The sequence below is a fragment of the Lithobates pipiens genome, unplaced genomic scaffold (genome assembly GCF_037356315.1).
Source record: "Lithobates pipiens isolate NorthernLeopardFrog02 unplaced genomic scaffold, aLitPip1_a1.2 Scaffold_3, whole genome shotgun sequence".
Lineage (NCBI taxonomy): Eukaryota > Metazoa > Chordata > Amphibia > Anura > Ranidae > Lithobates > Lithobates pipiens.
This window is the reverse complement of record NW_027507790.1, coordinates 37,465,473-37,489,794: the sequence shown is the minus strand read 5'-3', so window position 1 is coordinate 37,489,794 and position 24,322 is coordinate 37,465,473. Positions and strand designations below refer to the sequence as shown.

The 24,322-nt window shown below is 44.2% G+C and overlaps 1 protein-coding gene across 1 annotated transcript in view; it reads left to right on the top strand.

The window, feature by feature from the left end:
* The window catches only part of GCN1 (GCN1 activator of EIF2AK4), a 92,112-nt gene that overhangs the window by 56,570 nt on the left and 11,220 nt on the right, over positions 1-24,322 (top strand). Inside the window, exons 31-55 of the mRNA XM_077461444.1 lie at positions 2,115-2,185; positions 3,227-3,392; positions 3,523-3,717; positions 3,803-4,049; positions 4,283-4,404; positions 4,496-4,610; positions 4,764-4,943; positions 5,154-5,374; positions 5,485-5,553; positions 5,644-5,782; positions 5,865-6,061; positions 6,203-6,463; positions 6,816-7,031; positions 7,118-7,282; positions 7,424-7,585; positions 8,806-8,898; positions 9,000-9,143; positions 14,495-14,764; positions 15,762-15,875; positions 15,955-16,185; positions 16,276-16,469; positions 16,614-16,728; positions 19,333-19,429; positions 20,429-20,577; positions 20,733-20,840. Of these exons, the coding sequence (XP_077317570.1) occupies positions 2,115-2,185; positions 3,227-3,392; positions 3,523-3,717; positions 3,803-4,049; positions 4,283-4,404; positions 4,496-4,610; positions 4,764-4,943; positions 5,154-5,374; positions 5,485-5,553; positions 5,644-5,782; positions 5,865-6,061; positions 6,203-6,463; positions 6,816-7,031; positions 7,118-7,282; positions 7,424-7,585; positions 8,806-8,898; positions 9,000-9,143; positions 14,495-14,764; positions 15,762-15,875; positions 15,955-16,185; positions 16,276-16,469; positions 16,614-16,728; positions 19,333-19,429; positions 20,429-20,577; positions 20,733-20,840 (4,041 nt within the window). The remainder of the gene's footprint in view (positions 1-2,114; positions 2,186-3,226; positions 3,393-3,522; positions 3,718-3,802; positions 4,050-4,282; positions 4,405-4,495; positions 4,611-4,763; positions 4,944-5,153; positions 5,375-5,484; positions 5,554-5,643; positions 5,783-5,864; positions 6,062-6,202; positions 6,464-6,815; positions 7,032-7,117; positions 7,283-7,423; positions 7,586-8,805; positions 8,899-8,999; positions 9,144-14,494; positions 14,765-15,761; positions 15,876-15,954; positions 16,186-16,275; positions 16,470-16,613; positions 16,729-19,332; positions 19,430-20,428; positions 20,578-20,732; positions 20,841-24,322) is intronic.

Below are 24,322 nucleotides of genomic sequence, written 5' to 3'. Positions count from 1 at the left end.
ATTCAGACTGCTGTGGATGAATGATGCAGCTGTGTGTGCTGGAGCATGTTACACCCTAAATATGGGTGTAACATATAACAGACTCCCAGAGGTGAGCTTACCATATAGGAAGGGACCGCTAAACTAATATCGGTGAATAGATAAAGGTCACATAGCAAACAGACAGCCTTAGGACACCTATCTCTGTTATCAGTCAGCCCTCACTAATTTCTAGTGCCTACACAGAAGCAGTTTATCCAGATCAATGAAATCTCAGTAAAAGTTTTGGGGGGGAGGCAAATGTTAAAATCACCCCCCAATATTAGCTGGCCTCCCCGGAAGGTGGAAAGGGATTCCAGAACAGAGTCCAGAAAAGTAAGCTGCTTACTATTCGGGGCTTACACAGCTGAAAACTTGCGGTCAAAAATGGTGCCTTTAAGAAGCCCAAACCTACCGTTTGGGTCTGTTAAATTTTCCAACGGAACAAAAGGGCATAGTTTGTGTATAGCGATGGCGAGATCCCCAGATTTTGGTCACGGGGGAGTTTGTCAAGTGCCATAACTTATATAGGTGAGTAGGGAGACGGTTCATTGCAAAAATTTGGTTTTTATGTGTATGTGTGCCCCCAGACATTTAGTTTCAAGCCACAACTTACTGTGTTTTGAAGGGGAGCCCAGACCATGGACATTGTACTATACAACTTTCATGGAGGCCATGATGGAGGGTAACACAGAGGGACATCGGGACCCCCATTTGGAGGAGAGAGAGACCCACAGCACGCCAGACCAGGAATCGGGGAGTACCGATAACGCATTAAGCAGGAATAAGAGCCTAGAAAACACACCACAGTTATGGCATTTAAAAAAGACAAAATGAAGAACATAAACACAAAAGCCCAAAGGGCACACCAAAGTACCAAAGTGCAATGGCAATGGGAGCCGCCACTCTGTCATCAAGGCAAGGAGACTCTGGAGGCCAGCGAGCAGCATTAGGTCCCAAAAAGGGAACATAACTCTGAGGAGTTGACCTACTGGGGGTAGGTGGTAAGGCATGGAGAGAGTTCTAGTGAGGAGCCACTACCAGCATGAGGTGGTGGCTTGCACCTCAACTTATTGCAAATAGTAGTACAGCAACCGGGGGAGAGGGAGAACCCTCGGTGTAGCAGAGAAGCCTGCAGCGGCTGGTTGTTAGTCAAGTTGGCGAGGTGGGAGAGATATCTTTGGGGATGTTCTCCAATCGGGAATCTCCACAAGAGACAAGCCAAGGGAGTTCAGAAATTGCGGTAGCTTATCCTTATTCCGCAAGGTGAACTGCTGGCCATCTTTGACCGAAAGACTAAAGGGAAATCCCATCTCTAAATCAGCTTTTCGTCTTGCAGAACTTTTAATAGCTGTTTGGGGGCACGGCCATTGCATTAGCTTGCGTCTAGAAATATCTGGGAAAAAAGGTTAGCTTGGCACCATCGAAATCCATGTGACCGATTCCTCTGACCTGAAACATGATGCGTTCCTTTACTGAATATTTGTGCAGATGTCTCTGGGCTTATCTGGATCCTCAGATGATGGCCGGAGAGCTCTGTGGGCATGGTCCATTTCTATGTGATCTGGTGCTTGGCAGCCTAAAATCTGCTTAAAGACACCCTGCAAAGTGGGGACTATGTGCAGTGGCTTCTGGCCGACCTCTGATGTGGGTGTTCAAGCGACGTTCCGCCGAAAATTAAAAAAAAAAAAAAAAATAATCAGACACTCACCTGTTCCACGGTCCAACATTGCGGGTGTATGAAGCCCCGCTCCTCTCCACGGTGCTGGCATTCTTAATATGGGTGCCCTGCTGTGGATTTAACTCTGCAACTCCTGTTCTCAAAGTCATCCATTTGATTCCCCCCCTTGATCCCAGGGCCTGATTGATAGTTTGTAATTTTGTAGTAGTTTGTAATTCCAAAGCACTCATTACAGAGTAGGGTTTCATAACTGAGATATGAAGCTGTCCGCACCTCAGTTTAAGCATACTACTGTGTGCCTGCCCTAGGATCCCCTAATCTAGAGACACCCTGTTGAGCAAATTTCTACCAGCGTTTGATGTTTAAGACCACACCAGTGTATCGTTTTAATTGTGTATTTTCTGTTTTTCTTTAGAGGCCACCACCTGTTCTTGATGCTTTGGGACGAGTAATATCAGAATCTCCTCCTGACCAATTTGAGGCAAGGTATTAAAAATCAAGGATACTAAAGCATTTATGAATTCTGCAATAAAGATAATGTGTGCAGGTCTGAAGACATGTTATGGTAGTATGGATCCTAGACAAACCAAATTACTATAGTTTTGCTTAGAATGTTTAAGGTTCGAGTTATATTGGTGTCCTCACCTGCTTGATATTTAACATTATAGTGGCATCTGTTTATCAGCACTCTCACACAAATCCCTATACCACAGCAAGTTAGCCTTTTTAGATCACTAACTCATACAGGATTTTTTGCTCATTGTACAGTGCTTTCAGGTTATTGGTTATTGCCCAGGCTTGTTAAGAAATTCTCCCTAATGCTGGATCATTATGGAAAGTTGCATGCAAAATGTTAAGTAACTAATAGATAATAACAACTCAAGCCAAAGATTTTTTTTGTCTCCTAGAGGGAAAACTTACACATATTTAGACATTTATTGCTGTCTGCTTTACCAATAGGGAGATTTCCTTTACATCCCCTTAGTGACAGTGGTCTAACGTTTCAACCCCTCTTTCACTCCAAAGTCCAAAATGTAAACCGAAGTCTTGTCTGACATTACACTGAAAACTATGCAATATAGTTATAAAGCAGTAAATGTGGCAGTTACCAAACATTCACTGCAAATAAATCAATCACAGAAATTTAAAAAATTTGCCACCAGTAAGACCCCTTTCACACTAGGGCGCTTTGCAGGTGCTACAGCGCTAAAAATAGCGCCTGCAAAGCGCCCTGAAACAGCCGCTGCTGTCTCTACATTGTGAAAGCCCCGAGGGTTTTCACACTAGAGCGGTGCGCTGGCTTGGTGTATACGCTGCTGCTTCACCACTCCTGCCCATTGAAATCAATGGGGCAGCGCAGCTATACCGCCGGCATAGCACTGCTGTAGCAGCGCTTTGCAATGATTTTGAACCCTTTCTCAGCCGCTAGCGGGGGTTAAAATACACCTCTAATAGTGATGTCTTAAAATGTGAGTTTCTTTATATTTGACATTGAAAATAAAGACTTTGATTTCTGCATTTGCATAGATGTGGTGTAGCTTTGGCATTGAACAAGCTTGCCCAGTATCTTGACAGCTCTCAAGTTAAACCGCTTTTCCAGTTCTTTGTCCCTGATGCCCTTAATGATCGTCACCCTGATGTCAGAAAATGTATGCTGGATGCTGCTTTGTCTGCACTGAACACACATGGAAAGGTGATTGAAGTCTTGCATAAAAATATGAAAACCTAATCATGTTTGTAATGCCTTATACTGTATTTAGTAAGAATTTCTGGTAATATATACAATTCTTAACTCACTGTTGATAAATATTTCTACATTTCAGGACTGTGTTGGCTCTTTACTACCAGTGTTTGAAGAATTTCTGAAGAATGCACCAAATGATGCTAGCTATGATGCTGTTCGTCAGAGTGTTGTCATTCTTATGGGCTCCTTGGCCAAGCACTTGGACAAAAGTGATCCTAAAATTAAACCTATTGTGGGAAAACTTATAGCAGCTCTGTCAACGCCATCACAACAGGTGTTCTTTCTCATACAAAGTTTGCATTCTGATTAGCATTACCTTCTGCGCCGTGCTTATGACCTTCTTTTACTGTCTCTCAAAGGTTCAGGAATCAATTGCCAGCTGTCTGCCTCCTCTGGTGCCAGCAATTAGGGACGATGCTGGTAGTATGATCCAAAAGCTAATGGCCCTTCTTCTAGAGTCCGATAAATATGCAGAACGAAAAGGAGCCGCCTATGGTTTGGCCGGGCTAGTGAAGGGTTTGGGCATCCTTTCCCTGAAACAGCAGGAGATGATGACAACCCTGACAGAAGCAATTCAAGATAAAAAGAATTTCCGGCGTAGGGAAGGTAAGAAAGTGATGGTATAGACCAGGGTCTTCAAACTACGGCCCTCCGGTTGTTCAGGAACTATAATTCCCATCATGCCTAGTCATGTCTGGATATCAGTTTTACAATGCCTCATGTGACGTGTAGTTCCACAACAGCTGGAGCGCCATAGTTTGAAGATCCCTGGTATAGACACTTGCCAAAGAAAATGTAATGGTATGCATCCAAAACTGACACTTTTTTTTTTCCCCCAGGGGCCCTCTTTGCTTTTGAGATGCTTTGCAATATGTTAGGAAAGTTATTTGAGCCATATGTGGTTCATGTATTGCCTCATCTCTTGCTATGCTTTGGGGATGGAAACCAGTATGTGCGAGAGGTAAGTCTTAATCTTACAGAATCTTGTATGCTTAAAAAAAAAAAAAAAGATGGTGATTGAAGTTCTTTAATGTCATTTCTGTCTAATTCAGGCAGCAGATGAATGTGCCAAGGCTGTAATGAGTAATCTCAGTGCACACGGTGTAAAGCTTGTATTGCCATCCCTTCTGGTGGCTCTTGAGGAGGAATCCTGGAGAACTAAAGCGGGTAATTCTATATATTTATTTTACTGTTGGCTGTGTCAGACTAGGTGGGATTTCATCAGCCATCTGCCAACTTTAATTAGAATATTTTATATGTCACACTATGAGTCACTGAGACACTGAATAACGATGTCCTGATGATGCTGTCTTTTTGTAGGATCTGTGGAGCTGTTGGGAGCTATGGCTTACTGTGCTCCAAAACAGCTATCCTCTTGTCTCCCTAGTATTGTGCCCAAGCTCACTGAAGTGCTTACAGACTCCCACGTAAAAGTACAAAAAGCTGGGCAGCAGGCCCTTCGGCAGATTGGCTCTGTAATTAGGAATCCAGAGATCTTGGGTGAGTTTAAGTTGTATTGCAATGCAGTATCCTATTGTTTGTATTTGTAAAGTTTAATATTACAAGGTTTAATACCTGTGTGTTTACTTTAAAATGTAATAAACTCAGTGTTATGCACATTTCTTTGATTTCTATTTCTTTCATTCTGTACTTTGGATTTACTGTCATTCTTTATAAGGTAACGTTGGCTTTTGTTTCTCCTTTTTAAAGCTATCTGTCCTGAGTTGCTTGATGCACTAACGGACCCCTCAAGAATGACACAGAAGTGCCTACAAACATTATTGGACACCAAGTTTGTTCATTTCATTGATGCCCCCTCACTTGCCTTAATTATGCCTATAGTACAGCGGGCATTCCAGGACAGATCTACAGACACTAGGAAAATGGCAGCACAGATTATTGGGAACATGTACTCTCTGACTGACCAGAAGGTATTGTTTTGCTAGTTGTCCTGGATTGTCTTACACGTTGTTTTTTGCAAGCAATAATACCAGTTCATGGGAGAGAGATTAGAATGCATGTATTTCACTTTGTTTTTCAGGACCTGGCTCCTTACCTCCCAAGTATCACACCAGGGCTCAAGGCATCCCTTATAGACCCTGTTCCTGAAGTAAGTTTCTTTGGGCATTGACCACATTTTCTGCAGTCCACAGAAATAACTTCCTGATAACATCTTGGATTCTTTTTTTTTTTTATATAGGTTCGTACTGTGTCTGCTAAGGCCTTGGGTGCTATGGTGAAAGGAACAGGGGAGTCTTGTTTCCAGGATTTGCTGCCATGGCTGATGGATACTTTGGCATCCGACTTCAGCTCAGTGGATCGCTCGGGTGCTGCACAAGGTAACTGCTATGGCATAGAAATTGTTTTATATTGAGTGCTATGTAGGAAAAATTAACATGATCCCGTTTGCTTTTCCCACAGGTCTTTCAGAAGTAATGGCTGGTTTAGGAGTTGAGAAACTAGAAAAGCTAATGCCAGAAATTGTAGCTACTGCCAGCAAACCAGACATTGCGTCTCATGTCCGTGATGGTTACATTATGATGTTCATTTATTTGCCAATCACTTTTGGGGACAAATTTACACCTTATGTTGGTCCCATTATACCATGCATTCTAAAGGTAACTTGCTTGTTTGAGTACTAGGGATCGAATTTATCATTGCATTTTCTTTTAAAAATTTGCTGTCAGCTTTGTTTATTTAATGTCAAGTTTGTTTTTAATCATGCTGAAGAGGTTTGCTATCTCTGTATTTTATTGCAGGCCCTAGCAGATGAAAATGAGTTTGTACGTGATACGGCACTACGTGCAGGTCAAAGAGTCATCACCATGTATGCAGAGACAGCCATTGCACTCCTCTTGCCACAACTGGAGCAGGGTCTGTTTGATGACCTTTGGCGAATAAGGTTCAGCTCTGTTCAACTTCTTGGAGACCTGCTGTTTCATATTTCTGGAGTGACTGGAAAGATGACCACAGAGACCGCCTCTGAGGATGACAACTTTGGGACTGCACAATCCACCAGGGTAAACTACCAGACACTATTGTATAGAAGCAAAGCCAACATACAAACTAGATCAGTGATGGTCAACCTAAAATTAATAGAGGGCCTCAAATGCGGCACCCAACCCTTCCAGAGGGCTGCGCAATAGTGTGCCTTCATGCATCAACTCCCGAAAATTTCAGTCCTTTTGCATTTTTTTATTTTTTTTTATCTGCATACAGCAACACACACTGAAGAGACACCGGCCCCCCCCACACCTCCATCCCATGCCTAATATTTGATAGTGATTTTTGTGAAGCATTAACATAAAATTATCAAATAATATTATGAAAGCATTAAACACATTTTTAACTTTACCTTGCAATTGTTTTTAGGCCATCATTTCTGCACTTGGAGCTGAAAGGAGAAACCGTGTGCTAGCTGGATTGTACATGGGACGTTCTGATACACAACTGGTGGTGCGCCAAGCTTCACTTCATGTGTGGAAAATAGTAGTTTCAAACACTCCTCGCACACTCAGAGAGATTTTACCTACTCTTTTTAACTTATTGCTGGGATTCCTTGCTAGCACCTGTGCTGACAAGAGAACGGTAAGTAAAACAGTATGTATTCCTCTTAGCCCTAAAATGACATCCTTATAACAAACTAAAATCAGGGGCTTTGTTCTTCCTTTTAGATTGCAGCCAGAACACTTGGGGACCTGGTCCGGAAACTTGGGGAGAAAATTCTTCCTGAGATCATTCCAATTTTGGAGGAGGGTCTGAGGTCGGATAAGAGTGATGAAAGACAGGGTGTGTGTATTGGTTTAAGTGAGATCATGAAATCAACAAGTAAAGATGCGGTAAGTGGTAAAAGACAATAACACATCTGATCATTTTCATACAGTTTAGTGTGGGCATGCTGCATTTTTTGAAATCTGCCAGAAGCATTCATTTTAACCCCCCATTTATTCTGAACTATTTTCATTGTTTTTACATTTTAGGTGCTGTTCTTTTCGGAATCCCTAGTACCGACAGTGAGGAAAGCTTTGTGTGATCCCCTTGAGGAGGTTAGAGAGGCAGCTGCCAAAACCTTTGAGCAGCTGCACTCCACCATTGGTCATCAAGCACTGGAAGACATTCTGCCATATTTACTGCAACAATTGGTAATTACATTTATAGCAAGACAAAGCTCAAATCTTAATCTCAGCTCCAATCATTTAAAAATAAACTTTTTCCGTTTACATTTGATTTGTGTACACTGAAAATAGACAGCTAACACTTAACCATACCTACCTTAAAGTGGAAGTACACCCTCTTATCATTTTCAGCCAAGGAAGCTGCCATCTTGACCTCTGTTTAATCTTCAACTGCCATGTTGTTGCACATGTGATCAGTTATGACACCAGCCATTGGATGGTTTAACAGTTTGTTTGAGAGCACAACTAATGTGACAGTTACATTCCTGGCATGCTGGAAGTTTAACTATTTTTTGAAACTGTTAATTTAATGGGTTTACGTCCACTTTAAAGAAGAACTTTATTCAAACAGTCAGGAACTGCTTGGCAACTGTTCAGACCATGAACATTTATGTCAGAAGTATGTAATGTACAATATAGTCCAGGAGTCTATTAATCTGTGCATAGTTATTTTTTCTTCAGCTAGCAAGTTCCTTCATCCACACAATCGAGGAGGATGGAAAAAATCCAATTCCTCACCTGGGTCAGTTTGTCCCCAGTATAATAACCCCCCCCCCCCCCTCCAGGTCAGTCTGTCCCCCAGCATAATTCCCTCCCCCCCCCAGGTCTGTCTGTTCCCCAGTATATTATCCCCCCAGGTCAGTCTGTACCCCAGTATAATCCCCCACAGGTCAGTCAGTCCCCCCAAGGTCAATCTGTCCCGCCTTATAATTTCCCAACCCCCCCCAAGTATCGTATCCCACAGGTCACTCCTAAACTGGTAACCTGTAGAAATGTTTAAAATGTCATTAATTTTTAATTACCGTAGTAGCATGCGCAGTTTCAAAGCATGACATGTTAGGTATCTATCCACTTGGCGTAACATCCATCTTTCACATTTATACAAAAAAAGGGGCTTACTTTACAGTTTTTTTTTTTTGTCTGTTTTTTTAGTTCATGAAAGTTTTTTTTTTTTTTTTCCTCCCCCCCAAAAAAGACCGCTGCACAAATACCGTGTGACAAATTTGCAATGATCACCATTTTATTCTCTAGGGTCTCTGCTAAAAATAAATATATATATTATGTTTGGGGGTTCTAAGTAACTTTCTAGCAAAAAATACTGATTTTCACTTGTAAGCAACAAATGTCAGGAATGGGCTTAGGCATGAAAGGATTAAGTCTCCTTAATGTATGATGTCCTCCCATAGGATGATGAAGAGCTGTCAGAATTTGCCCTGGATGGACTCAAACAGGTTATGGCAGTGAAGAGTCGTGTTGTACTTCCTTATCTTGTCCCAAAGGTGAGTCATATAACACAATTGCTGTAATAATAAACTAAACAAGTTTGCTATTGTTCTGCAACTGTTCTAATAATAATTTTTACATTTTGGTGGTTTTGCAGCTTACAAGCCCTCCAGTGAACACTCGTGTCCTGGCCTTCCTTTCTTCAGTGGCGGGTGATGCATTAACCAGACATCTGAATGTTATCCTGCCTGCTGTAATGACTGCACTGAAGGCACATTTGAGAACAGAGAATGAACAGCTGGTAATAAAACTGTCAACAATTAAACTAGATATACCAAAAGTACTAAACCACATTGGTTAGGGGTCATGTGAGATGAATGGTGAATTCATTGCAGTTTTTAAACATACTGTACATAATCTAGCCAAGTAAAATAGTATTTATACGTCATTCTTTAGATGAACTGAAGTGGTTTGGATAAGTTCTAAAACTGCTTCAACATTACAGAAGTCGTCCAGTTGAATGTGGCTAACTACTACTTGATATACCATGACCTATGTAAATGAGAACCCTTACAGACAGAATTTATGTGCTATTAAGCCCAAAATGAAAAGGTTTACGTCCTGCTACATAGAATATTGAGCTTATATGGTTCATGTCAATAGAGGGGCATTTCCAGGAGATCTTGATTTGGCTACATACTAAAAATTGTGATTGTTGGTGTCAGCACCATCTACACTGGCCATATTTATATATTCCCAGCCTAGGTTAACATTATACAGGGAGAAACTTGGCATCTGAGATATGCAGCTATGTTTGTAGAGACAGGAGGCCTTGCGCTTCATATAGGAAAAATCCTGTTAACGGGCCCTTGTATTAATTTCCTTAATGCAATTGACTAGTTCTTATTAACCCCTTGGCACTAGCACCACCCGTCTCTTTAAGGAGTTTTAGATGCCAAGAAGCGGACTGGGTTTATACGCCACGATCAGCGGTCACATGATTAGGAAGCTCCCGATTGCAAGCAACGATCAGGAGCTTTCTGTTAGCTGCTGGGAGCATGCAGGGCACGCTCTTTTGGAACAGCTGTGTTTGCAATGCGGTACGCAAATATGCGGCCGCTTGGCATTGAGGCCCACCCGAGAGGCCACATATGTGTGCCATTGGTGCCAAGAGGTTAAAAAGTAATGCCAAGATCAAGAGAAACTGTGTAATTTATTGTAAATCAAATAGAAGAAACTGAGTGCACTGGCCTTGTAAAATACATTTTACCATTTATTAGATACCAAACATAAATATTTGATTTAAATGCTCACAAACATAAGTAAATGAGACAGCATATATGTATAAAACAATTCTGCTGACTGGAAAAGAGCGCTCATAATGCAAAGAATCCAAAGCATGCTTCTAACCATCAGGGATGGTCATAATCTAATTGTGCTATAATGGCTAATTTGTTTCTATGGTCCCACCCCTTTCAGCAGAGCCTCTGATGAATAGTAGGGTGAGACTCTAAAAATGTCCAGGCTCTGCTGGCTGACAAATTGTCTATGCTTGGGATGTAAATGGCAGCCAAGTCTGGGACTTTAACAACTTCAATACAGGGCACTTCCTGCCCAGGACAATTTTCAGCCTTTTGAATGACAATTGTGCGGTCATGCAACACTGTACCCAAACAAACATTTTTATCTTCTTTCTTCCCCCACAAATATGGCTTTCTTTTGGTGGTATATTATCACCACTGGGTTTTTTATTTAATTTTTTTGCACTACAAATAGGCAGCACTGATGGGCACTGCCATTTTAATGGGCACTGATTGGCATCCCTGGTGGTCTCTAGTGGGCACCCTGGATGGTCTGCACTGATAATGTGCTGATTATCAGCTCAGACCCCCCCCATGTCAGGAGAGGAGCCGATTGGCTCTTCTCTACTCATGCCTTGACAGCGCGAATAGAGGAAAAGCCGATTAACTGCACTTCGCAGTTACCATGTGATGAACTGTTATTGGACACAGCTGATCACATGGTAAAGAGCCTACGTCAGGCGCTTTACAGGGATCGGAGATGTGGTGTGTCAGACTGACACAGCACACCACTGATCCTGACATTCGGCGGAGCCGCGATGACCTCACTCCCGATGGGTTTTACTTCCTCTTTTGCTCCCCGCAAGGCCTGCAAATGAAAAGCATAATGGGCTAGTATGCATTGCATACTAGCCCATTATGACACCTGCAAACGAAGCCTGCACCGTCCCCTGTGCAGGCCGCTTCCATCTTTTTAGCTTTCTTTCTTTCAGCAGCATTTTATACAGGGACTGCTGAAGGAGAGCCTACTACTGAGCTCTGAGGAAGAGGGGTTGGTCCCCTCGAAACGCGTCAGTGGGTGGTGAGTGGTGTGAGCTACTTTTGTGACCTCTGGAGAGTCCTGTCCGTCTGGTACTAGATGCTACCACTTGATGGCTACTCTTACTGTCTTACTGCAAGATTTTATACGATTGAGTAGTTTTCTTTTTAGGTCTTCAATAAATACGTACCTAAAGGATAATGCACAAGGCTGGTGCGCCCTCTTTTCTCTTATTGACTTCTAGGGTTCCCCACCCTTGAAGGCAGCAAGGCCAGTGTATGCTTTTTCATAGCCGGTCTGGTGGTCCGCTTATGTGCAGGAGGGCTTTCGTTTTTGTTTTTGTAATAAACTTCCTGACTAGTCCAAGGTCCTGCAGCAGGGTTTGAATGCCTGACCGGTATATGAAGCTGGTGGTCTACTTGGTTCGGACCTGACTTGCGTATGTGATCCTTTGAATGCTCTCCCGCTCCTTTCCAAGCTCACCGCCTTGGTGGGTGCTGCTTTGGCTCAAATGTTGATCTCCTGAAACTCTGGAGGGGCCTCCTTTTTCCAGGGTGACAATCTCCATAGGGCTACATTGGATGGCATCATTGACAACCTTAGGAATGGCAGGAACACTGTCTTCCCAGAAACCAAGCAGAGATTAAAACCACGTTGAAGATCCGGGCCTTCAGTCACTAGTCACAGGAAACTTTGAATTTCCCTGGCTCCTCTGATAGCCACTCCAAACTTTTCGAGGCCCCAAAGGGCGGTGCCAAGCATCCCTGGACTTGCTAATCCATCATGACTGCAGACTCCTTAGCATAACTGTTTTGCCCCCACTCTTTTTTTTTTTTTTTTTTTTTTTTTTTGTAGTTGGGGTCATCTTTGCTGTTGTTGGGCCTGTGGACCTCAGTTTTGGCATTCTGTAAATCCGCAAACAGATTGCGTCCAGCTATAAAATTGCATCTCTATCCTTTCCGTCTGAGAGATTCTTTTTCTCCAGTCTTCAACTGCCAACATGGCATCTTTGGGATTTGTGTGTGTCGGGCAGGACATTCTTCCTCAGGGAGTGACTGTTTGCCAGAACAGTTCTGCGGGTTTTAACTCCAATCTGTTCCCGATCCCAAGGAAGGACAGGGTTCAACCAATCCTGGACCTCCTAAATTGCCTTGTGACGTTCTTGAAATTTGGATGGTTGTCTTGAGTGTCTGGCCTGCTTGGAGACAAGAATCAGGCCTAAAGTGTTTCTCCAGGTGGACAAGCTTTGAAAGCTTTGGACTGCAGATCATTTACTCTTGTGACACCAGTGGTACTCCCTGTAGTTTTGCATGCATGCTTTGGTACTATGGCATGCACCTTCAAGGCAGTCCTATATGTGCAGTTCCTTACAAGAGTTCTGCAACAGGGAGTCCTGTTGAAAGGGGACAAACTTCCGCTGCCATGGATGGCCAGATTAATCTGGGGTGGGCGACATTGGTTTCCCACCTCCTGGAGGAGGTGTCTTGCTTCCAGCAGGCCTGGGAAGTCCTTTCTCACCTTCCATTGCACAGTGGTTCCGAAGGAAGCCAGCCTGTTCGGCTGTGGTAAAGTCCTTGGTTTCCTGGCGGATTCAACAGATGTGTGGCGGCACCATAAAATCAGTATCGCATCATTTACACAATTCCAGCGACCGTGTCATTGGATTTGATTGACAGTAGCAGGAGCCAATGGCTGCTCTGCTATTTATCCAATCAAGAGCCGGAACCACGTGCAGAGAGGGACAGCGCGTCGGCCGCTGAGTGAAATACAGGCTCAGCTAAGTAAAACGCGGGGGGGCTAGGGGGCTGGTCACTGCCAGGTGTTTTTTCACCTTGATGCATAGGGTGCATTAAGGTGAAAAAAACGAGGGTTTACAACCCCTTTTAAGAAGAGTCTGTGGCCACCAATGAACATGTAAAAGAGAATAGGATTTTTGTTTGTCACAGTAAAATCCCATGCTCTGAGTTCATTGAAGGACACTGCACCCACCCCTCATTTGGAGTTTTTATTCCGACACTGCTTTGTGACTAACTAACTACCTTTCCATAGCAGAGAGGTTTTATACTAGAAGGACTGCCCATAGGAGGTGATTTGTCCATCAATGAACCCATAGGAAAGGATCTTATGGTAACACAAATCACCTTTTTTGAGCAGCCAATCAGTGCCTCTGGTTTATATTAGAACCTGCCTTTTTCCCAGGCCTGTAGTAGGCCTGCCAAAAACAGGGAATTGGTGAGACAAATGGACTCAAAAGTAAACCCTCCCCATAAAATATAAGTATACACGTGTTCTCATTAAACATAACTTTTATAGAGCAGCAGTGGGAGGGCAGCAGATCTAAAGTTAATTTAGGACTTTAACGTCCAACGAACAGTCAAATTAAACATCTATTCAGTGTGTGAAATTCTAGAATTGTTTAGCTGTTTTTGATTTAGTGTGTGTGTGTTATAAAATCTCTTGCATGTAATTAGGGATGCACCGAAATTTCGGCAGCCTAAACATATCGGCCGAAAATGCCCTTTTCGGCAATGTGCCGAAAGGAAAAAAAACGGCCGATAATTCAGCCGAAAATGGGGCGAGGCCTGGGTGGGGGCGGAGCACCGCAGGAGAGCCGTCTCCGCCCTCTGGTCAATAGAGCGCCGGGAACATCACAGCTTTAATTTCAATAGCTGTGTGTTCCCCCGTCGCATACAGCCCCTCCCCCTTGTCCGGGGAACTGTGATAGACAGATTACCCGTCCAGATTGGACGGGTGATCGGTCTATCACAGTTCCCCGGACAAGGGGGAGGGGCTGTATGCGACGGGGGAACACACAGCTATTGAAATTTAAAGCTGTGATGTTCCCGGCACTCTATTGACCAGACGGCGGAGGCGGCTCTCCTCTCTCTTCGCGGCAGACTGGCTGCACGGGGGACAGCAGACTGGCTGCACGGGGGACAGCAGACTGGCTGCACGGGGGACAGCAGACTTATCTCTTTTATCATGCCGCCAGTCTCTGACCACCTCCTGTACCATGCTGCCAGTCTCTGACCACCTCCTGTACCATGTCCCCAGTCTCTGACCACCTCCTGTATAAAAATATTTTTTAAAAAGTAATTTTCGGTATCTGTGCTGTTTCGGTTTTCGGCCTAGTGTATTTTTCATTTTCGGTATCTGTTTCCGCACCAAAAAACCCATTCAGTGCACCCCTACATGTAATTGCACTATTCCAAGACATTTTTTTTTTTAATTACTTCTCTTGACTTAGGTGCCAAATTCTTAATGGTGAATATACCTTTCAAGCCACTTTACGCTTTTGTGTTCACCCTTTAGGAACTTGCAAATTGCCAAGCTGTTATTTTGTCTGTAGAAGATGATGCCGGACAGAGAATTGTAATTGAAGATTTATTGGAAGCAACTCGCAGTTCTGATGTTGGAATGCGGCAGGCAGCTGCAATTATCCTAAACATCTACTGTGCAAAGACTAAAGCCGATTACTCGGCACATCTTCGCAGCTTGATGTCGGGACTGCTTCGCTTGTTCAATGACACAAACAGTTTGGTTTTGAATGAAAGCTGGGATGCCCTTAATTCTATCACTAAAGTAAGTACATTTTAAATAAAAAGGATATATAAGCATACCGTATATACTCGAGTATAGGCCGACCCGAATATAAGCCGAGGCCCCCAATTTACCCCCAAAAAAACTGGCAAACTTATTGACTCGTGTATAAGCCGAGGGTGAGACATGCCTGTCCATCCCTGTGTGTGTGTCCGTCCATCCCTGTGTGTCCGTCCATCCCTGTGTGTCCGTCCATCCCTGTGTGTCCGTCCATCCATCCCTGTGTGTGTGTGTGTCCATCCATCCATCCATCCCTGTGTGTGTGTGTCTCCATCCATCCATCCATCCATCCCTGTGTGTGTGTGTCTCCATCCATCCATCCATCCATCCCTGTGTGTGTGTGTCTCCATCCATCCATCCATCCATCCCTGTGTGTGTCTCCATCCGTGTGTGTGTGTGTGTGTGTGTGTGTGTGTGTGTCCAGCCTACCTTTGTCCCGAGCCTCCGTCCCGTGCCTTGCCTCCTTGCCTCCGTCCCGTGCCGGGCCTTGCCTCCTTGCATCCGTCCCGTGTCGTGCCTTGCCTTGCCCCCGTCCCGTCCCGTGCCGTGCCGTCCCGTGCCCTCTTCGTCGGCGGCCATTGTAAGTTCAAAAGCTGCGCCGCCGCCTTCGCCTGTGATAGGCGGAACACTGAATTTCCCAGCAGCCTGTGTTCCGCCTATCACAGACGTCGTATCATCCTCGTCCGTAGTACGAGGATGATACGACGTCCGTGATAGGCGGAACACAGGCTGCTGGGAAATTCAGTGTTCCGCCTATCACAGGCGAAGGCGGAGCCGGAGGCGCGGCTTTTGAATAGAATGGCCGCTGTCTGCTCGACACGCTGATCGAGCGGGCAGACAGCGATGACTCGAGTATAAGCCGAGGGGGGCACTTTCAGCCTCAAAAAAGAGGCTGAAAATCTCGGCTTATACTCGAGTATATACGGTAAGTAAGGATATGCTTAAATGTGCACACTTTTAACTAAAATGAAATTTGCAGAAATTAGATGCTGCAAGCCAGTTGACAATGATTGATGACCTGCATAGAGATATTCGCATGGTGGGAAATGATGCCAAAGGAGAAAATGTACCAGGATTTTGTATTCCAAAGAAGGTAACCCATTCAATTATACAGATATCAGCTGTTTTATTGTTGTTTGATTGCGTTGTAACCTTTTTAAATTAAATTTCAGGGAGTGACTTCAATTTTGCCAGTGCTTAGGGAAGGTGTGCTTACAGGGAATCCTGAACAGAAAGAAGAGGCTACCAAGGCACTTGGCCTAGTTATTAAGCTGACTTCTGCACAAGCCTTGCAGCCTTCTGTGATTGGCATCACTGGACCACTAATCCGTATTCTGGGTGATAGGTTCAGCTGGAGCGTGAAAGTTGCTCTTCTAGAAACATTGAGTCTTCTTCTTTCTAAGGTAAAATTTCCTACATAATTGCCAGCTAGTTTATGATCAGTAAATGAGTGTTTACAAAAACTATACTACAGATGTTTTTGTTTTTTGTAGGTTGGCATTGCATTAAAACCATTTCTTCCACAACTTCAAACCACATTTACTAAAGCATTGCAAGATTCCAATCGTGCTGTGCGTTTGAAGGCGGCCGATGCCCTGGGAAAGTTGATCGTTATCCACACAAAAGTGGATCCACTCTTCACTGAACTTTTGAACATCATTCGCCAAAGTGAGGATTCTGGCGTGAGGTAATGCCCTGTCTAAGAGACCCAATGGAAAGCATAGTTTGTGAATTGATATGTATTTTAGATATGTGTACCAGTTGTCACCATGCTGCACAGAAAAAAGATAACTCTGTCAGGTTTTAAGTATATTATGTCTGAAATTTTTAGGGAGACCATGCTTCAAGCTGTGCGATTCATTATTCAAGGTGGTGGAGGAAAAATAGATGCAGCAATAAGGAAGAACTATGTGAGCATGTTGATTGGGATGTTGGGACATGATGAGGTAATTTTAGCTTTACAATCTACTATCTTTTATTTTTTTACTTGTTTAACAGTTTGCACCAGATAACAGTGATATTAAACATGGACTGCATACAGTTGTATAGTGCACATTCTGAGTCAGCAAAAGACCGCAAACCATAATATCTGACAATTATATAAGAGGTATTGTACATATAGAAACAAAACTGCAGCAATCAAAAAGATCCAATATGCTGGTGTATCGTACATCAAGCAAAATAAGACTATGTAAGCTAAGGAATATATCGAATCCGTATAAAACAGTCTTTTTAAAGTGATTGTAAAGGCTCATGTTTTTTTTTTCTTAAATAACGAACATGTTATACTTACCTGCTCTGTGCAAGGGATTTGCACAGAGCGGCCCCGAGCCTCCTTTTCTGGGTCCCCCGGAGGCGCTCCTGGCTCCTCGTGGGGGCACTCGTGCAGGTGCATTCCTGAGTCCTGCTGCTACTTCAATTGACACAGACAGCAGGAATCTGCCCTGCCCCTCGTGTCACTGGATCTTACTGACAGCAGCGGGAGCCAATGTCTTCTGCTGCTATCTATCCAATGAAGACCCGAAACAGCGGTTGGAGCTGCTCTTCTCATCCTCGAAGCTGGAACGATCGGGTTCAGTTAGGAAAAAGACGGGCTCTGGGGGGGAGCTGCAGCACAGGAGGTATTTCACCTTAATGCATAGAATTAAGGTAAAAAAAAAAGTGAAGGTTTACAGCTCCTTTTAAAGAAGTATGTTCCCCCCCCCAATATACTTAGGTGGATGTAGCATCGGTCTGATGCTGCACCTGTCGTCCCGTCCCCCCTCCCCCCGCGTCTCTGCACTGGGAACCGAGCCATTGAACACTGCTAATGGCTCGGTTCTCTCAGCTCCTCCACGCTCACTAGAGCGTTGAGCTGTGGAGGGTCAGGGAGTGGCTGTCTCACCGGTTTGCTGAGAGGTTGAGACGGCCATCGATCTGTGTGACGTCAGCAGAGAGCAGACCTCAGACCGCTCTCTGCTGAAAACCGGTCATAAGTGCAAAACGACTTCTTTAAAAGTCATTTGCCAAATATGCAATATGCATCTCTCATATTATGTTTATATTCTGGAGTAAACTAAAGCATTACTAAAGCAGAGGCCCCATAGAATAAAATGACAGCTGTTGCAATTTTTTATGTCACACCGTATTTGTGCACCATTTTTTTGGGGGGAAAAATACGTTTTAATTAAATGAAAAACACACAATATGTAACCTAATTTTTTTGTAAAATATAATATTGTTACGCCGAGTAAATGCCTAACATGTCGTGCTTTAAAATTGCGCATGTGGAATGGCGCCAAACTACAGTACTTAAAAATCTCCATAGGTTTGAACATTTTTACAGCTTACCAGTTTGCTAATCTCTATGGTCAGCCACCCCACCTGTCGGATTTGTTCCTGGGCTTCCCAATATGCCTGATAAACACTGGAAAACAGGGGGTGGGGGCTATCCTTCCTGAAGCTTCTAAACGTTACTCTGCGGCTAATCAGCTACTCGGATCACATTTTAAAAAAAAGCGGTGGTTACTGAAAATTTTAATATGGGAGTTATTTAGCTGTATTCTAATTGTAAAATGATGACGTATATTTAGTTAGGCAGTCATCAAGTGGGAAATCTACATACAGACATATGTTTGTGCTTTATACATATTTAAACATTACTGTGATTATAATGTAAAACCTCGTTTACACTTGTGTTACCATTTGTGGGGATGCTGTGTATCACCTCCTCACCGCCTATTTTAACCCCCTAATGACAGACCACTGCGCCAAAGCCACGAGTGTTGTGGGGCAGTTACACTTGAATTGGTCATGTTTGGCGGGCAGTAGTGTTCGTCAAATGTACAATTTCTGCTGCGTCATGTATAAACCCACGGCCACAACCTTTTCAGCTAAAGGGGGGAGCGGTTGAGGGGCGGTAAAAAAGTGACTCAAGCATGTGGTTTTACCACACCTCAACTGCTAGCTTAAACGAGGCCTTGTATCATCTGTAATTTTGTATTGTGTCCTCTTTTGTATCAAAAAATTGTGGTTGAAGGGAAAAGGTGTTCTTGTCCATAGAAATCAACCAGATGGATCCCTGTTATTTTTCCTTACTGTCTTTTGTGCCAATAAGAAATGTTCCTCCTTCAGGGCCGGTTCATACCAGAACATGGTGCAGGAAAGGCACATTCTATGTGTTTCTCGCATCGAGCTGGAAACTCTCTGCCTTTTGTGATCTGCAGCAGGTACCAGTGCATTATTAATGGCACCCCAAATGCAAATCGCAAATGCAAATCGCAAATGCAGTGCGTTTGTAGCAAATATTCACATGGTGCCACAGTACTATGCAATTTGGTACAGTGTAGTACAAGCACTAGGTTCTCCATGTTCTGATGCGATTTCAGTCCATTCAAATTAATGGAATACAAAATCGTGCCACACAAGAATGCGTTGGAATTGCATGGGAACGTTCCTGTGTGATTCTGATGTGAACTGGCCCTTAGACCTGTTTAATGCTGTGCTTTGTTTTATTTACTATATTCACCTTTACCTGCTTCAAAACTCCTTTACTGTTATTTCATTTTCAGGATGCTACACGTATGGCATCTGCTGGCTGCCTTGGAGAGCTCTGTGCCTTTCTTCCTGATGAAGAACTTTCTGTAGTTCTACAACAGCATCTCCTGGGTTAGTAGACCAGGATTACAGTTGCCTAAGAGTTTGCTTGTTTGTCATTTCAAGCCTTAGACCAGGGTCGGCAACCCTTGGCTCGTTGGCCGCAACCCCCAGCCCGCCACCGCTAGACGTCTGACCAGTCAGTGCCTGTTATTCACAGGCACTCCGCCTGCGGACATTTCTGTCAGTATCAAAGGGCTGCATGGGGGCGGGGACCGCTGGAGTTAACGTTTTACATTTGACAGCAGATGATTGGTTGCTGGGCGATCCTAGCAACTAATCGCCAGCCTGTTAATGTGAAAAGGTAACCAGCAGTTCCCGTCCCCCATCCCAGCCCAGCGTTACCGATCTCTGCTTGCTGTACACCTGTGCAAGGTAGGAGAGTTCTACCTACACGGCGTGTGTGGTGGAGGGGGATAGAGGTCACTATGAGGGGGGGGGGGTACAGAGGACACTACTGTGGGGGGGGGGTGCAGGGGACAGTAGACACTGCTTTGGGGGCACAGGGACCCCATCTCCAGACTATGCTGTCTGGCAGGGCTGGAGTTATCCACCCTTGGTTGCAAGGATGTGGGAGGGGGCAGTAAAATCAGAATCCCCAGCCACGTACTTCCTCAGGGTGAACTGGCTTTGTATTAGTGAAGCACCTTTTAAAGTGAGGTAAACCAGTACTGTTGTTATTACTATGTTAGGATTATTATTATCTTCATTTATTAGCAGGTGAATGTGGCCCTCCATGCATTCACATACATTGAATCTGGCCCTTAAGTGGAAAAAGGTTGCTGGCCCCTGTCTTAGACTAACAGATTCAGTGAAAGTGGAAATCCATTTCACCCATAACCCAAATATAATATTTGGGCAGTCTTAGCCTCTCATTATTAGTCTGTGCATAATATAAAGTTTTAAACAGGTGTGTGCCATCATTCTGTCCTGGGACTTATGGTCAGTTATTTTGATTCAAGAATAATGTTATCTTATGTTTTTTTTTTTTTTTTCTTTCCCCATATACAGCTGATACTACTGGAATTGACTGGATGGTTAGGCACGGACGAAGCATGGCTCTAGCTGTGGCGATTAATGTAGCATCCAGCAAGTTGTGCACAGCAAAATTCTCAAGCAATGTTGAGTCTATGGTCTTAAATAATGCTACAGCAGATAGGGTAAGGACAAATAACTCGTTAAGTGTCGCCTTATATTATATTTTGTTTAGACATAAAATTATCATGGCACTTTATGCGCCTCAATTATATGAAACCCCTAACATTTGTAATGTTTATATTGATTGAATGACAATTGATTATGCAATTTTTTATAGATTCCTATTGCAGTAAGTGGCATCCGAGGAATTGGATACCTCATGAAATATTATATTGAAACTGAAAATGGAAATTTTCCACCCAAACTTGTGTCCCTGTTTGTAAAGGTAGGTCTGTGAACTACTCTTTGTGACATGAAGCAAATATAATTAAAAGCATTTTTGGGAAAAACTATGATTTTAAAATATAAGGATACCCAGAGAACTGTAAAACATTCCTGTCCCCAATAACAGCATAGTCGCCAGAACAGGAAGTGAAAACAAATTTCAAATGGGATAGAGTCTGCAATATAATTGTTTCCCCAACTTTACTAAAGTGTGTCCTTTTTTTTTTTTTTTTTTTTTTTTTTTTTACATCGTTCCTGTTTTTCCTCTCACTTCCTGGCCAAGTGACTATGTTGTCACCAAAAGAAGCAATGAGGGCAATAAATTGCAGTCACTCTTTCCAACATAAAAAAAAAAGTAGTTGAAGTAGCACTTAATGTTGAAAGTGATTTAGGTGAAGGCAGATATAATCGTTTTGCGGTCAGCTGTTTTTTTACGATTAACCACTTCTGGAGCAGCGACATACCCACATGTCACTGAACTTTTGGTGGTTACACTGTGATGATGCCTGCAGCTGCAGGCATCATCATTGTATTGTTTTTTAGAGCTTGGGTCTGCTGTCTTGTAAAAGCAATTCTAGCATCTAACTATCCGCTGGATTGCTTTTACAAGTAGTGGGAGGGGGCGTCCCCTCCTGCTGCCTTTCTGTAGTTTGCTCAGGCTCTCCTGTCTCACCTGGAGACTCGAGCTACCAGCCGGAACGTCGGCTGGCTGGCCGGAAAGCCAAACAAAGCTGGGATCAGCTTTTATCAGCTCCGCTATGGTAATCCAGAAGCGATGACCTGGCATCAATTCTGGTTTACCCAGATCTCAACGGCACTATTTTAAAAAAAATAGAAAACCCTGATCTTGGTGCTTTGAATGATTTTAAGGGCAGAAGAGTGATTTGGGGTCATATAGACCCCCAGATCTCTCCATAAGGAGTACCTGTCACATGCCTATTGCTGTCACAAGGATGTTTACATTCATTGTGACAGCAAAACAAATAAGAAATTCAAGAGTAGCAGTGGAAAAATAAAATAAATGAATAATAAAATTAAAAATTTAAAGAGCCGCTGTCTACAGCCAGATTTAGAGACAACTGGGTTGTAGGCAGCTACCTTCAGGCGACTGGATGCTGGTAAAAATGTGGGTATTAGATTTATTCTCCTTATTGAGTGTACTTTTGAGTGTCTGTTGCACTTAGCGATTTTTATTTTTATTTTTTTAAATCAACTTGTATCACCAAGCTGTGCCCACAGCCTCTCGGGCAGCTTCTGGATTGGTGTCTCATGGTGAGAGCTTTGGGGACCATACCTGAACCCGGTCAGCGAAGATGCGGGATGACCTGTAATCTTGCTTTGCATCCTGCTTTAGGCACCCACTTTGGCACTTAGTGCAGTGTGTTGTGTTAGTAACAGGATGCTATACAGGTTCAGGGAAGAGGCGAGCTATAAAGGTGTAACCCAGTTCCTAATGGCCCCCTCGCTGAGGAGGTATGCCCTTCCAAAAGTGGCTGAAGTCAAGGGTGTAGGGGTTCATTTCCTATCCTCCCCAGTAATGGAGTTGTTTGTTTTGGAATCTTGAGCAAAGAACCCCTGGATGGGATTTCTCCCTCTCCCTCACTTTGTAATTGAGTTTCAGCTCACTGGTCAACACCACTTTCTCTCTGTTGTACGGGCCTAGTTTACAGCTGGGCAGACCATAATTAGTTTAGCCACTCAGGCACTGCCGAAGACAGCCCTGGGCAATCCTACCTCATTCCCAGGGCTCCTGAGAAATGTGAGTGTACTAAGCATGTGTAGGATGGAGCGGCGGCCATATTGCCTCACTGCTTAATGAAGCACACATTTTCAGGATATTGTCGCAGGTGCCAGATCAAGGCTAAAGGGGACATGACGCGCAGGCAGAGCAGCATAAGCGGACACAGGAGGCACTGCCCATACTCTCCCCTTCTGATATACAGGTCACAGTGAGTACTCTATAAAGGGCTCCCTCTCACTTACAATACGGACCTAAGGAGGATAGGGTCATATTTTTTGCGTGCAATTTGTTAGGGGAATTGAATAGTGTTGGCGCTTCAATCTTCATGGCACTATGGTTGATGTGGTGTCAGGATGATTGAAGCTCATTATTTTTATTACATTGTAATATAAAATTAAATGGTTCAACTCACCATAAGGCAGAATCAGTGGGAGACCTGAGCGTGTCCCTTGCCACTGTGGCCTGCCACCAGATGCAGCTTGTCACATCGCCTACCACCTGATGCAGCTGGTCACTTGCCACGTTGCCTGCCACCGGATGCGGATTGCGGCATTGCCTGCCACCAGATGCGGATTGCCACTTACCTTGTCGCCTGCGACCAGATGCGAATTGACACTACCCTGCTGCCAGCTGAAGCTTCCCACTGTTTGCCTGCCACCAAAAAATACCAGATGCAGCTTGTCACTTTTTAGATGTAAAGGCAATTTGGTGGCAGGCAACAGTGACCGCAGAGAAAGGGGCTTCTCTCCCCAGCTTTTCAGAACATGTGCATTGGTCAAGTCCCATAGTAAGGGTGGGCAGTGAGCGATGTCGTCTCTCTGCTGCCCGTGGCTGCACAGTGAGGGCGGAACTGCGGTGATGCAGGGCGGGGGCGCTGAGAGATTGTCATCTCTCTGCTTTCTTGTCTGTCTTCCCGCCGGCTCTCTAATGCCGACTGCCTGCCTGCACTCTCATGCAGCCAGGCTGCAGAGAGGCCGTGGCCGGGTGGCTGGTGACCCCTGCTATAGAGGACTCATGTCTGAAAATAATAGATGATCCTCGAGGTTAATTGGCCTATTTACTGTCCCAACAGATCCCTAACAGCCCCAATAGAGGATCTCTTCTCTTTAACCACTTAAGGACCGCCGTATTGCCATTATACGTCATCGCAATGGCACAGGCAGGCACAAGCACGTAGATGTACGTGCCTGCCTTCCAGCGGGTGGGGGGTCCGATCGGACCCCCTCCCGCTGGATACGGCGGTCCGTTTCCCTCCAGGAGCGATCCGTGATGAGGGGATGGCCGTTGGTTTCTGGCCACCCCCTCTCGATCGCTCCTGGCCGATGACGAACTTCCTCCCACTGTGTATTGTTTACACAGGAAGGAGGAAGTGATGTCATTCTCCTCGGGGCGGTCTTTTTGACCGGACTACGAGGAGAAGACTAAAAGTAAGTGCACCAAAACACTACACTGACACATAGGTACATAAACCCCCCCCTCCCCCCCCCCAGTCACAGTGTCACTGATTGCATTGATCATTTCTTTACTGATCAATGCATTCAGTGTCAGTTGTAAAAGTAAAAACTGTCAGGGCAGTTAGTGTTAGGTCCAGGGTAGCCCCCTATCACCCCCAATAAAGATTTAACCCCCTGATTGCCCCTAGTTAACCCTTTCACCCCCTTTTGCCACTGTCACTAAGCGATCATTTTTCTGATCGCTGCATTAGTGTCACTACTGTCGCTAGGTAGCTAGTTATTTTTTTA